The sequence below is a fragment of the Acartia tonsa genome, chromosome 13 (genome assembly GCF_053477335.1).
Source record: "Acartia tonsa isolate MP-2025a chromosome 13, ASM5347733v1, whole genome shotgun sequence".
Classification (NCBI taxonomy): Eukaryota; Metazoa; Arthropoda; class Copepoda; order Calanoida; family Acartiidae; genus Acartia; species Acartia tonsa.
The window spans coordinates 30623017-30637994 of NC_137272.1; the positions used below are offsets into that span (position 1 = coordinate 30623017).

Consider the following 14978-nt stretch of genomic DNA (forward strand, 5'->3'; position numbering starts at 1 on the left):
TGTATCTGGTGAAACCCCGTGTCACCAAAACAATAATATCAGTTACAAGGGATAAGATAAGAGCTAAAGTTCCATAGCTATTCAGTTAATGTAGAATATCCTCAAAGTTACAGGCTAAATAAGACAGATATCATACTGTAATAGTACTAAGTTTATTATCTATAGAACCTATCCTAGATTAAGCTAATGGGGCTTTCAAGCAATTAAAGGCATACTGGGTTTTCTTATTTCCAACAATTCTATATTTTATCATAAAAACATTATTATATCTTTATTTATCAAGAAAATCTTATTTGGAAAGCGAAGCCTTTCTATAGTTAGGGCCAGCCCGTCCGTCCGTATTAATTAGCTTTTTCGTTAATTTAGAAATGATAGAAGTGTCCTAGAGACTTTAAACTTTTCATGATGATTTATATAACAGTAGGGTAAGATTTATTTTGCGTAGCAACACTATAATCCTTACTATGAAGTCCGTACGTCCAATTGAAACATGCTGATTTTAAACTTTTTGGGCAACAATAAATGAATTATCCTATTCATCTGATTTTTTAATTATTGTTTCTTAGGACAACAAGGTACAATAAGCATATCATTATCTATAATCAAATAAAAAAATATATCCTTTTACTCGATTTTGCAGCAAATTTATAAACAATTTTGTTTAGATTACAAATTAATCTTCTGCTTATTAAGTTCTGACAGTATACAATAGTTATTGTTCGTAAACCCTTCATTTCCCGGGTATAGTACCTTTTGTGACAACGCCTCTTAAGGGATATTTTTTAAGTGGTATTTTTCACAATAGCTTTTCCTTTATTTCTAGCCCATGTGGGAGGTCTAACCCTGCAGGGCAATCACCTAACCCAACTTAACCGTACCTATCCTAAAATAACCTATAAAAACTAATTTGAAAATACGACCAAACGCCCCTTAAGATGAGTTGCCACAAAAGGGAGTATAGCCCATTTTTCTTTTAGAGCTCCGCTTTTATGGATGTTGTTATTACATATAGGTTTAGATCATGAAGAGAAAAATACTAAATTTCTAAAAGCTTTGCTATAAAATAAAACAATTGATTTAAATACAATGTAACATTAACATTATGAAGAAAAATGATATAAAATTAAGATAAAAAAAGGTTTGGGTCGACTTCTAATTTTATCAAATCTAAACTTAGGTAATGGACGTATTAAATAAGAATAAATTCTTACTAACTAAAGTATTTGATTTTATTAGGTAAAGCTACTCTTCGCTTGATTATAGGTTAGCTCGTATGTTATATTTAAATTCTAAAATTTCAGATGTTATTAGTTAGGGTTTCCTTATCCCTACTTTAGACTTAGCGAACCAAAACTCTAACTTAAGTAATTTTTTTATAATATTTGGTCTATTCTTTAAAACTCTATCTCTGCCTCTTTATGCTTACTTAAATCAAGATAAGATTGTAATATTATCTTGTAATGTGCTTGGAAAAATGTGAACAAAAAACAACAAATGATTTCGCCGATATACATACACACACCTCGTCGTAAGTTGGGTAGCTGGATACAAAATTGTATAGGTTTACATCATAGTTAGGGAGGGGGTGGGGGGATATTGGACTATTTATTACACTAGTCCCCTAAATCTTTTAATAACGTTTTCCTAACAACTTTGGGGACTTTTATTGAATTTTGATTGGTTGTTTCATATAGTTGAGTGTCCAAACGTTTCTACAACTAATTGTAATCTACATAAGGTGTAATTATGGATGTATATTAATTTATCGGCTATTGTCTTATCCCTTTAGATCCCTGGATAACTTAATGCTTGAGTGTATTTTTACTAGCAGGGCGGAAGGGGACATTAAGATATTAATTATACTGGTACTTTATAATTTTATTTGATGGTTCAAAAACTTTGATACTTTTATTGAATTTTAATTGGTTGGTTAAAAATAATAGTGTCTAAACGTTTCATCAAATAATTTAATCTATAGTAGGGTAATATTAGAGGACCTTTACTGAATTATGATTGGTTAGTTTGTTTAGTTGAGTGTTCACACGTTTTAACCACTAATTGAAATCTACAGAATGGGTAATTTTGTGTATCATCATTGGGGATGTACATCAATTTTTCCGCCACAGTTTTTTCTCTATAGATCCCTGCTATGCAGTAGTGTTTTTATTCAGCTCTTCAACTTATACAAACGCACATACATTACTTTCGTACCTACATAATTGATAAGGCCAGGTATTTTGGGACAATTTATACTTTTATGAATGATGAACGCGTCATATATAAGATGTTAAAATTTTATCTAATGTAGCTAGGTAATACCTAATATGAGTAAATCTACGGCATACTCCAAGGCTTAATTACTCCTTGATATGCATTTATAATATGATTTTATCAATCAGTGAATAAATATTATCTGTTTTACACCCCTTTAAACCCCTCGATTTTGAGTTAAGGGGAATGTGCCTTTTTTTCTAAAAACTTTTTTTTTCTATATTGTTGTCCGAATTGATTTTGAAAACTTTTTAAGACTTTAACTAAGATAAACTTTCACATACACATATTTTAGTGTTTTTAAAAAGGAGCAAGCAAAAGAGCTTGAGTTTCTTTAAAGTAACCTCCCCCCCTATTTTGAAAAAAAATTAATAATGTGGAAGGGGATGGAGATAATTTTATTGTGTTAGTGTTTAGTTAGGTTAGGGTACATTAATAACATATACTAGCAGTAGTAGCAGAGCCCCCAGCATCTAGAGGCCCTTTATACGAAGGGTTAGGGAGGATTCTACATTCATCCGAAGATTTTAATATAAAAAGATAACCTAAAACCATCCTAGGACCTATTCCCTAAAATGGAGAACTTAATCAGTTGAGTAGTCATCGAAATCATAAGCTTCAGACAAAAACTTACTTCTTTATTAGGTTACGTTGAAGGATTCTCAGCAAAAATCAGACAACCTTATCGTTACCGACATATAGAAGGACAGACGAGAGAGAAAGGAGACAATGGGCTGTTTAGGACACTAGTTTCCAAAGTATTATAATAACGGTTTCTTATTCGTTGGTCTAACAACTTTGAGGACTTTAGTGAATTTTGATTGGTTGGTTAATTGAATTGAACCTCGTAAAAGTGTCTGACTATGACGTCAGAAAAAATTAACAATTAACCAATGAGAGATCGCTGTATATTTTACCATTGGTCAGTTACAGTGAATACTGGCTTCTCATTGGTTAATTGTTAATTTTTTCTGACGTCATAGTCAGACACTTTTACGAGGTTCAATTGAGTTAAGTGTTCAAACGTTACAACCACTAATTTTAATATACAGAATGGAGTATCATTGGGGGTTTACATCAATTTATCGGCTATTGTCTTATCCCCTTATATCCCTGAGGACATACACAATCATTAAATTTCTGTATATTGCAAAAACACTTTGTTTTGTTTAAATAAAACAGAATTATAAATAAGCACAATATTAAAATGTTTTATTTCTTTTTAAGAAGTACAATTTCATACTTTAAATAAATACTTAAAATCATTTTTAAATAATTAATTTTTCAAATTCATTATCTTTTTATTTCTTAGAATAATTTAGAAAACAGCAAAGACACAACAACAACCCCTGAAAATAATTAAATATTAAGAAACAGCAGTAAAGTATGGATGGTTTTAGGCCATTTCCCTGCCCGCTCCCCTCCCTCGAACAGATGACAATTGGCTGTTTATAACAATAGTCCCCAAAGTATTATAATAAAGTTTTCTTATTTGTTGGCTTTATAACTTTGGGGACTTTAGTAAATTTTGAATGGTTGATTCATTAAGTTAAGTGTTTAAACGTTTCAACCACTACTTTTAATCTACAGAAGGGTAATTATGTGTATCGGCATTGTGGATTTACGTACATCAATTTATTGGCCATTGTCTTATCCCTTTAGATCCCTGCTAAAGGTTGCATTATTTCTGTCTATCTGTTTGTATGTCCAGTAAGATTTATGTTTCGAATGATCGTTTCACCATTTTTGGGTCAGTTTTATTATCGGCTCAAATTGAGGTTTAGGTTATGTGGCGGGGATTACTTGCCCATCCACCCCATTTAATATTTAAGACAAAAGCAAAAACTTTATATACAGTTTTTTGTCTGTTAGGATTATAACAAATTTAGCGGCATTATGTGCTCTGTTCCCCAAAGTCTTAAAAAATTGTCAAAAGAAGAAAAGTTGCATTAGTTTCAGTACCAAAAATCTAGGACAGCCAATAAAATTAATTTTTGATCCATTGTCCCATTCCTCTATCCCTGCTCTATTTCACCATCATATCCAGATTTAATTTAAATAAAAAATATTCTACCTATACTTATTTCAATGTTGCTGCTTCCTCCTTTTCTAAAATATATAATAAATCTAAAAGTTATTTCTCGTATTCATTCGAAACCGATTAATATCTGGTGGATTAGAACCGGTTCTCAAGATATCTCATCCAAACAAAAAAATTAGGTCTAGCATTGTATTATATCCAGTTTATTGTCAGATGCGCGACATAAATAGTTAAAGTAGGAGAAATGCCTTGGTCCATAATCACGCGCAACCATGCACAGTTAGTAGGACTTCTCAGACAAAGGTCGTGCAATCAAAGAGTTGGTTGTCTGTTGGATGTTACTTAGCCTAATATCCACCAGTGGACATTAGAGTATTGCATCCCATTACAAGCGGATGATGCCCATGGGATCTCTTGATGAATCTATTATCTATCTATCTTAAATGACAGCCAAGAAACTAAAATCTTACTTTGGATCCATTGTATTGCAAACATTAGTGCCACAAAGTGCGTATTGTAGATCAGGATATGCCTGGAAATCACAGGACTGATCTATACATCCACCTCCTAAAATATTTACAAACTTTCTCTCAAAGTGCCTAGAGAGCACCGAACCCTTCCTCCTATTATTAAATAGAGAATATGGGGAGTACTTCTTAAAAAGAAAAGGAAGGGGGTGTTTCTTTGCTCAACTAGACACTTATAGGGAATGAACTGCTGTGATAAAATTAAATGCTTAGCTAGCATATCAGTGTTTCAAACGTTTCAACCACTAATTTTACGATGCAATAAGGGTAATTTTGTGTATCATTATTGGGATGTGCATCCCTGGTATTAAATATATGTTAATAATAATTAACTAAATAATCATTAATTTTCAAAATGGTAAAATTTATGTATAATTTTTTTTTTACAGATTTTACTTGATATAAATCTCACTAAATGTATAAGTATAGATATATAATCCAGATAACTACCTGGATCCAGTGCTGAAGATCTTTTCCGGTCTGCTTTCTGCATTTTTGTAGCTGTGTTAATATTTGCGACACTACTGGCTAATATTCAAAGACCCAATTAAAAATCTGTACTGGGATGGGGACTTACAGTTATTCAACCCCTTTCCCCTCTATTATTTTATGTTAATTAAATCACAATTAGATTGGAAAAAAATAACTTACTGTTATAGGAGCTGTCTTTTGGATTGTAACTTGCAAAGCATTGGTCCGATGTTTCAAACTGAAATTATTTAAATTTAATTACCAACTTACAATTTATTTATTTGAATATTATTTAAATATTTATTTTGCATTACAAAATGTTTCATATACAAATGTGTAAAATGCGTAATAAACTGTTTTTAAATTTAAGTTAAATGGCTCGCCGATTTTTCAAAAAATTACTCGCCAATTTTTACAAAAATGACTGGCAGATTTTTTCAAAAATTAGTCAGAGATTTTTCTGAAAATGATCCGTTGTCTTATCTAAAGATATATTTTGAATACTTTAATCTTATTTGTTGGCTTAAACACTTTAGGTACTTTTATTGTGCTATTTTTTGTTGATTCAGAACTAGTTGGTGCATCGACAATAGGTGCAGTCAATATTTTTTTCCTTGGAACAATATTGGAGTAACTTTATTAAAAATAGTTAAATAATAATTCATAATTAAAAAATTATATTAAATTGACAGCAATCACACTTTTCTTTTCATCTTTTCTTTCTCAAATATAAATGCCTTATTCAACTTATAAAGGAAAACATTACACTTTTCGTCTGCCAGTGTTTACAAACACTGAACTAAAATATAAAATTACCAGGAATAATGAAGAAATAAGAAAATTGACTGCACTTAATAGACAAACTTTTCAAGCTTATTCTGCATAAGGAATAATTTGTTTATCATCATTAGGGATGAATACAAATTTGTAGGGGACAGCGGAAAGTGCCATGTGTGACGTCATAAAAATATGTCTATTATCCATCTCCTTTTTAAGGGTTTCCTTTCACACTTCTCCTTTCAGCCTTCCTTTTTAGACGTATTTTTATGATGTCACATATGACACTTACCGCTGTTCCAGTCATAGGCCACCGTCTTATCCCTGAAGATTTCTGAGCTGGATCTTTAAATCATTTCAATGGTGCGCTAAATCGGGGTGCGCACCATTGAAATGATTTAAAGATCCAGCTCTGTTGTAACAAATTTTCTTACCAATCCTACATGATCTTTTCCATCGTCAGGATCTGTATATGTTCCTTCGCACCAGCTATGCTTCTCTTCAGCGTTGGAGGTACACACTGAAAAAAAGGATGACATCATCTATAAAACCGAATCTCTTTAAGTTAACCGTAAGACTAAAGAACAGTGTCAGAATGTCATAAACAGAATAAGGCAAAACAAAATGGAATTAAAACTTATTTTATCAGAGAGAGAGAGGGGAACATGGGCAGTTTATTACACTAGTCCCCAAAGTTTTATGATAATGTTTATTATTTTTTAGCTTTACAACTTTTGGATGGTTGTTTCATTAATTTAAATGTTTAGATGTTACTAATTTTAATCTACAAAAGGGATAATTTTGTGTACCATCATTAGGGATGTACGTACATTGATTTAATGGCTATTGTCTTATCCCCAAAAGATCCCTGTATATTTTTAGGACTTGATCATAAGGACATTTTACTTATAATATTGACTTGTTGTCCTAGGATTCATTACTCCAAAAATCAGATGAATAGAACAATTATACCATATGAAAAATCAGTTTGTGGAAGATAGAGTGCAGAAGTGTGATAGGTGCTTGTGTTATTTCACTATCAGGTATGTTTAGAATAATTTTTTAACCCCCCCTAAGCAAATTTATTGGTATAAAAGACTGTGTGTCCAAACGTAATTCTTTTTTTTTTGCAAATATTTTTTTTATGCTAAAAAAAATTATAAAAAGCAAAAGCCCATTTCTTATATAGGTAGAATTTTATTTTGTTGTGTATATTTTTTGAATAATCGGTTTTAATTTAATCAACCCCTATGTTTTATTTATGACCAATTTTTTTTCTTTTCTTTTTTAGATGTTCTTTGTGCTGTTTTATTTTACTTCATAAATAAAGACATAAAAATCAACATGTGTCTGATATTACAACTATCACTAGCCAAGACTTTTCTATATTTTAAGTTTGTCCGAAGCAGGGGCATCTTAGAAAGACACGCTACTGCAAGTGTAACAATAAACAAAATTTACCCCCTCCCTGCAAATAAATATTTGCTGTTTTCTTAATCTCTAAAAGAATCATTAATATAGAGGGAGGACATATTATGTTATCTGTGCACTAAAGATATTTTTAATGAATTGTTTATGGTCTATGACAATGCTATTTTTAAAAGTATAACAGATATACTATTGTTAAAAGCGAAGCTTTTCTATAATTAGGGTCGGTCCGTCCGTACGTCCGTCCGTCCGTACGTCCGTCCGTACGTCCGTCCGTAACGGATAGCTTTTTTCGTTAATTTAGACATGTTAGAATTGTCCTATCGATTTCAAATTTTGCATGGTGATTCCTTTAGTAGTTAGGTACAATTTAGAAAGCGTAGCAACTCTATAATCACTACCAAAATGTCCGTACGTCCATTTTAAACATGTTGATTTTTTTACTTTTTTAAATTGCTTTTTTCGTTAATTTAGGCATGTTAGAATTGTCCTATCGATTTCAAATTTTGCATGGTGATTCCTCTAACAGTTAGGTACGAGTTAGAAAGCGTAGCAACTCTATAATCATTACCAGAATGTCCGTACGTCAATTTTAAACATGTTGATTTTTTTTACATTTTTAACAACAAATTTGTATGTGACCTAATTATCCAAATGGTCTGATTTTTGGTATACTGATTCCTGGGACAACAAAGTACAACATTATAAGCGAAGCAACTTTATAATCAAGATTATTCAGTTCTGACATTATACAAGTTTTAATGTCCGTTTGTCCTACCCTTTCAGAGCTTCGCTTTTATGGATGTTGTCATCCTTGTTATATTAATACTTGTATGTTGCACCAGATTTTTATGAACTCTAATAAAATGATGATTGCTCGCAGCTGGCTAAAATAACGATACAAATTACCAATGATAGGCAAATACGCAGACTAAATTACCAATGGCAGGCCAGTATACATTTTGATTGACCGATGGTAGGCCAGTATGACGTAATTTTTTAAAGGCTATAAATAGCTTCGTATTGGTGAAAAAGTAGAAGGTATATGCCTTTTTAAAAGCGATGCTTTTCTATAATCAGAGTCGGTCCGTCCGTACGTCCGTCCGAGTCAGATAGCTTTTATTGTTAATTTAGGCATGTTAGAATTGTCCTATCGATTTCAAACTTTGCATGGTGATTCCTGTAATACTTAGGTACAATTTAAAAAGCGTAGCAACTCTATAATCATTAACAGAATGTCCGTACGTCCATTTTAAACATGTTGATTTTTCTACTTTTTTTAACAATAAATTTTTATATGATCTAATCATCCGATTGATCAGATTTTTTAGTATATTGATTAAAAGCGAAGCAACTCTATAATCAAGTCCTAAAAATGTAAGTATGTCCATAAACATCCTCCTGTATTTAAGCAGTTTTCAACAATTTTACTTACAATTTTGATTTGACATATCATAGGCGTCCAAGGGGGGGGGTAATGGGCCATTTGGCACCCCCAAACGATTTTGGGGGTGCCGTAGGCACCCCCAAAATTTTGTGAACAATACCCCCCCCCCAAAAAAAATTACCCCTACCTTGGGGGTGCCGTAGGCACCCCCAACGATTTTGGGGGGGGTATTTACCCCCCCCCAAACCATTTTGGGGGGGGGTAATTACCCCCCCCCCCAAAATAAATGTTCTTTAAAAAAATTTTTTGGGGGGGGTATTTACCCCCCCCCCCAAATTGAATGTTCTTTAAAAAAAAATTTTACGATCCAACCAGTTAACAGTTCTTAACCATGATAACAAAAAATTTAATAGTTTGATCATGTTTTATATGCTTGGGCCTTTATAAGGGCTAAAACCATCCCGGGGATCTATGATGTAATTGTAAAGCACTGAAGATTCCATAAAATAGATACCTAATTAAATTAAATATTTCATTAAATAATGAAAAAGAATTTCTATAGGCGATTTCTTTTGGGAGGATGTCAGGGTGTCTCAAAACTAGTTATAAAACTTACCAGGACCTATAAGACGCTTCACTTTAAAGTAAAATCATATTGGTTCATTGGTTAGTGAGTTAATTATTGTATTTTTATGTTCTAAAGAATAAGATACTACTATATATTTGAATAGTAGTGGCGCCCTTAGCATCTAAGAACTCGTGTTTTCTAAAGGGTAAAAAGGGAGGAGAAAAATAGCCTAAAACCACTCAAAGGATTGACCTATAATAGTGTGGAACCATCATGGGATCTATGTGAAGCTTTCCTTAAAAGGAGAACTCAGTATTAAAAGTAATGAAATCTGAAGCTATAGTCAAATAAACCTTACTTACTACTTTATGTTATAAGATAGTACTTATTATTAACTTAATAGATTAGGTAGGTGCTTTTTTTACATAATTAAATTACCCCCCCCAAAAATTTTACCCCCGGGGTAAATTAGTTTGGGGGGGGTAATTACCCCCCCCAACAGATTTGGGGGGAGTATTTACCCCCCCCAACAGACTTTAGGGGGGGTAAATACTCCCCCCAATTAAATTTTACCCCCGGGGTAAAAATTTTGGGGGGGGTAAACACGAATTACCCCCCCCCCTAAAATTTTTTACCCCCCCCAAAAAAAAAAGCTTGGACGCCCCTGTGACATATATACATTTATGTACTGATTTTTTTAGTTCTGACACTCTGCAAATTTTTATGTTCGTTTGTCCTACCGTTTCAGAGCTTTGCTTTTATGGATGTTGTTATTCTTGTTTTATAGAAAATTTACCTATACAATTAATTATTGCGCTGGTTGAAGCAACCATTGATAGAAATAAGACAATTGAGTATTTCATTATATATCTAAAACAAGGGTGTTAACAATAACATCCAAAAATAGTGAAGCACCCCAAGAAAATCGTGGATTGACGACCAGAAAAAGAAAGTAATTATATAGCAAATGTTCAGTGAAATCTGTTATAAATGACACATGGCTATGACAAATTATAGAAGATCACGAAATCTTCATATTTATACATAAATATATTTTGTAGCATATGATATAGCATGTAGCATATATTTGGTAAAACACTTACAAAAAAATAAGCAGTATTTCCTAAACAGCAGCCGTAAAAAAAATTAATTGGCCGGAGTCTTACAGAATGACAGACAACGCAAACTTAATGGAGTCTTCGCACCTAAGAATATGAGAAAGCCCAATCTTTCCCGCTTTTGTATAATTTTTGAGGAGTACGATTCCTGTGACGTCATATAAAAAGGGAAGGGGGGAAGAAAATTTCTTCCCTTTTCTCCCATCTCTTTTAAAGAGATTTTTTTCCCCCCTTCCCTTTTTCTTTCACGAAACGTATATGACGTAACTGGAATCGTACTCCTCTAAAGTAATACAAAAGCGGGGAAGATTGGGCTTTCTCAAGAATATTATTTAATAACTTTAAAAATTAAATCTAAATAAATGTTGGGTCAAATCCTATATATTATTTTAGGTTAGCCTAGAGGTTAGGGTTTCCTAAGTTCTACATATTTCTTTACATCTATGTAATGCAAGGAAACCCCTTATACTACTACACTATACACTTATACTACCCTTGGAAATTTAATAGGATATGGCCCATTAAATATTATTTTTTACTTTAAAATAAGTAACAAACAAGAAAAATTCGATTATTTTAACAGAAGTTAACTAGTAACAAATTATGGGAGTTTTATTGAATAATGATAAAAATATCATATTGTAGATAAGGATTAATAAAAACAATGGTGACAATATCCATAAATAGCGAAGCACAAACAAACGGATAACATGAATGATAGAGCAGATGTTCAGTTGTCTTAAAAAGAAAAAGAAAATAAGATATTCTGTGTTAATTCGAAAAAGATCACGAAACCCTTAAAAATGCCTTTGTCTAATAAAGCATTGGCGGTTGCGCCCCTAGAAACTATACCTGACTACTTTATAAACAACTAGCGGCTTCGCTCCTAGCCTCTAGGGGCTTTTTCCCCAAGTTTACCACCAATGTTTTAATTACCTGCCTCAAAAAAAACAGTGGTAGTCGTGGTGCAGCACTAATGTTTTTATTACCTGCATCAGCAAAAAAAGGTGAATTTTTTGTTTGGGGTGGTTGGGGGTGTCCCATTCCCCAAGAAAATAGCTTAAAACCACCACAGGACCAATGGGTATATTCCCTGAAGAGTAGAATCCAATCGGCTCAGTAGTTACCGAGATCTCAAGCTTCAGACGGTCGGACAAACAGACGGACGGACAGTCATCATTATACTTTTTATTATAGATAGAATGACCGATTAAATTGCAGATTATATCAGAAATATTTATAACCTGAAATTGTTTGAATTTTTAGGTTAGGATTAAAATTATTATCACCTGGGTATAATATTATTTTGTACATTTTACATTTCTAATTTATTAGATGCAAAGCTTTTCTATGGTCGCAGTCCGTACGTAACATTTAGCTCTTTTCGATAATTAAAGCAAGTTAAAATTGTCCAATCGATTTCAAAATTTGGATGATGATTCCTGTAACAATAAATTATGATTTATAAAGAGTAGCAACTCTATAATCGTAACTATAAAGTCCGTACGTTCATTTAAAATATGCTGATTTTAACATTTTGACAAAGAAATTTTTTGTATGATTTAATTATCCTATTAATCTGATTTTTGTAACAAGGATTTCTAACACAATGTTCGTTTGTTCTACAATCTGATTTTAATGCATCGCTTTTAAGGATGTTGTCATCCTTGTTTTTAATTTCATAAACATATTTACTCAATTTTATTCATCAAACTTGGTTCCAAAGATCCTTTTTACCCTTATATAACATTACTGTTATAGGCTCACACAGATCGGAAGTCTAGTGTGCCATTAATTTAATATGATTTTATAGAACATCAAAAAATTTAGAGGTTTTTATGTAAGCATAAGATGAAAATGGGCGGAGTTATACCCATAACATATTGTATGGATTGTTCAGTTATAATTTCACCTTGTTTAGTTATACATAAGGTAAGGTAATCTTAGCTGTTTTTTTTTATAAATGGTAATGTAATACTATAATTTTTTTAAGTTTTGGTTGTTTTTTTGACTCATTTGCAAATTTATGATTAAAGGACTGTTTTTCCTTCATACACACAGTATTACCTATTTAGTTTAAACGAAGTTTATTTTTATATTAAGTATGTTTTACTACAAACTAACAACAATTTAATTTGTAAATAATGATCCTTATATAAAAGTAAGAGGTTGTCTGTTTAAAAAGGATATCTCTAACCGCTGAATCGATATGGTTCTCTTTTACAGTGAAGCTTTAGTTATAAATCTTCACTGGACTTATTTGAGGCTACATTGTAAAGGAAAACCATATCGGTTCAGCGGTTGGCGAGGTCCTTGGATAAAAACAGACAGAAATACTCATAAACATCCTGTTACTTTTACATAAAAATTTATTTTTTTAGGATGAAATTCTTTGGGGCATTCAGTTTTGTGTCAGTTATCAGCATTGCTGCACAGACATCAGCTGGAACTGTTGGTACTCTGGCCTCTGGCACCCATACTAAAGAAGCATACATACAAAGTCTATATGGAACAGTAAATAAAGGCAGTGCGTTATTTAGTAGAACAGCAGGGATTGAGGATGTTAAAGGAACACCATATGGTCTAGGATTGTCAAGTCCACCTGGAATAGCCTCTCTGACAAGAACAGCATTGAGTCCAGTGCGACCCAATCTTGGAAGTAGATCCATCCAAACAGAAATGCTGAGGACAATTTTGGGCCGCTTGTTGCAACTTGGTGGCAACAGTCAAGATAAATATAATTCAGGTAAACACATTTTTTTGTTATTTTCCCCCAAAAATACCTGTTAAGCCATGGAACTAAAGGGACAAGACGATGGCTAATAGATTGATGTTTATTCCCAATGATGATACACAAAATTAGCCTTTAAGTAGATTACAATTAATGGTTGAAATGCTTGGTCACTCAACTAATTTAACATTCCAATCAAAATTCAATAAAATACCCCAAAGAAAACAAAGTAGCGGGTTCCGTCGTATTTTCAAATTAGCTATATCCTATTTCTAGCCCCTGTGGGGACAATTTGCTAACATTTACCTAATCCAACCTAAAACAACCTATCAAAAGCTACTGTGTTAAAACGACGAAAACCCTCTACTTCGTTTCTTTCGATGATCCTTTTTTTATTTAGGCAAAACAAGGGCGACCAAATCCAAGACAAAAACAACCAATAATACACCTACGACTACAACAAGAAATCCATTGTTCGACGTTCCTCCATCCAATGAAATTTTCATGCCTACTTTATGTGTTGGATTTATTTGTGGATAATGGCTTCCAAACCGATTAATATCCGCTGGATTAAAACCGGTTCTCATCCATACTGAAAAATTATTTATTGTATCGTATTATTAGTAAAGTATCAAAGGCAATTTTCTATTGATAATAAAAAAATCATAATATCCATACTAGTTTTGTGAGGCAGGGCTTTCGGCTAATCTCAAAATTTTTCAGTTTACCTTCCGCGGAAAGCTGTCTATAATACGATGCGATAATTAACTGATTAACTGATATGTATTTTTTCCTAGTATAGTTTGACATTGTCTTAGTTAAATTATACTACATATATTTATTGTTTAGTTTATACTTATAAATATATTTTTTTGAGTTATATATAAGTAAATCATTTAAATACTATTATTATTATTTGATTCTTTATTTGTCTTTATCATTTACTTACAAAAATTACATTTAAAGTATAACAACATTAATTTAAAACTTTTAAATTTAAATACAATATGTTGAAAAAATACTTTTTTTTAGTTTTGTGAAACAACAATACATTCATTGGTAGCGAAGCAAAAAAATATTAAGGTTAAACAAGCGGTCAAAGTTAGTAATAGAGCAAATGTTTAGTAATCATATAAAAGAGGCAGTAAAAGGAAGAAAGATAGAAATTCACGAAACCTTTTGTAAACGTAAGTATAAGCATAAAGTCAAGACCGACGGACAGAATAATGCTATTATTTGATACGTATAGGTAAAGGGAATCTTAACAAAAAAATTCAGCTGTCCATCTTAAATAGCATCCGATGAAACCACATTTATCTCATAGCGTTACGGACGGACGGACAGACAAAGTGAACCATAGAGTATGTAGATTTATGGCCACAAAAGAAAAGAACTAAAATTAAATTTATCATATTTAGTAAAAGCGAAGCTTTTCTGTAATTAGCATCCGTCCGTAAATCCATGCATGTTAGAATTGTCCTATCGATTTAAAACTTTGCATGGTGATACCTGTAGTAGTTAGGTACATTTAGGAAAGCGGAGCAACTCTAGAATTGTTAACAGAATGTCCTTACGTCTATTTAAAATATGGAGATTTTAAAATTTGAAAATAAATAAAACGACAAATTTTTATGTGATATAATCATCCAATTGATCTGA

At 32.1% G+C, this 14978-nt stretch overlaps 2 protein-coding genes across 3 annotated transcripts; one reads left to right on the plus strand and one right to left on the minus strand.

Moving 5' to 3' along the window:
• Positions 1 to 3469: 3469 nt before the first annotated feature.
• Positions 3470 to 10352, minus strand: LOC145304006 (uncharacterized). The gene is made up of 6 exons (XM_080145758.1): positions 10267 to 10352; positions 6522 to 6607; positions 5491 to 5548; positions 4783 to 4879; positions 4346 to 4380; positions 3470 to 3620 (listed from the first exon to the last, which is right to left on the minus strand). The coding sequence occupies exons 1-6, from the start codon at positions 10331 to 10333 to the stop codon at positions 3580 to 3582; spliced, it is 384 nt and encodes a 127-aa protein (XP_080001884.1). The 5' UTR covers positions 10334 to 10352; the 3' UTR covers positions 3470 to 3579.
• A 2040-nt stretch (positions 10353 to 12392) lies between these two features.
• Positions 12393 to 14230, plus strand: LOC145335480 (uncharacterized). 2 transcript variants are annotated; one of them, XM_080181242.1, is made up of 3 exons: positions 12393 to 12520; positions 12970 to 13334; positions 13720 to 14230. In XM_080181242.1, the coding sequence occupies exons 2-3, from the start codon at positions 12971 to 12973 to the stop codon at positions 13857 to 13859; spliced, it is 504 nt and encodes a 167-aa protein (XP_080037368.1). In that variant the 5' UTR covers positions 12393 to 12520; position 12970; the 3' UTR covers positions 13860 to 14230. The 2 variants fall into 2 exon arrangements, with proteins under 2 accessions (XP_080037368.1, XP_080037367.1); XM_080181241.1 differs by having other exon boundaries at positions 12431 to 12525.
• The last annotated feature ends 748 nt before the right edge of the window (positions 14231 to 14978 follow it).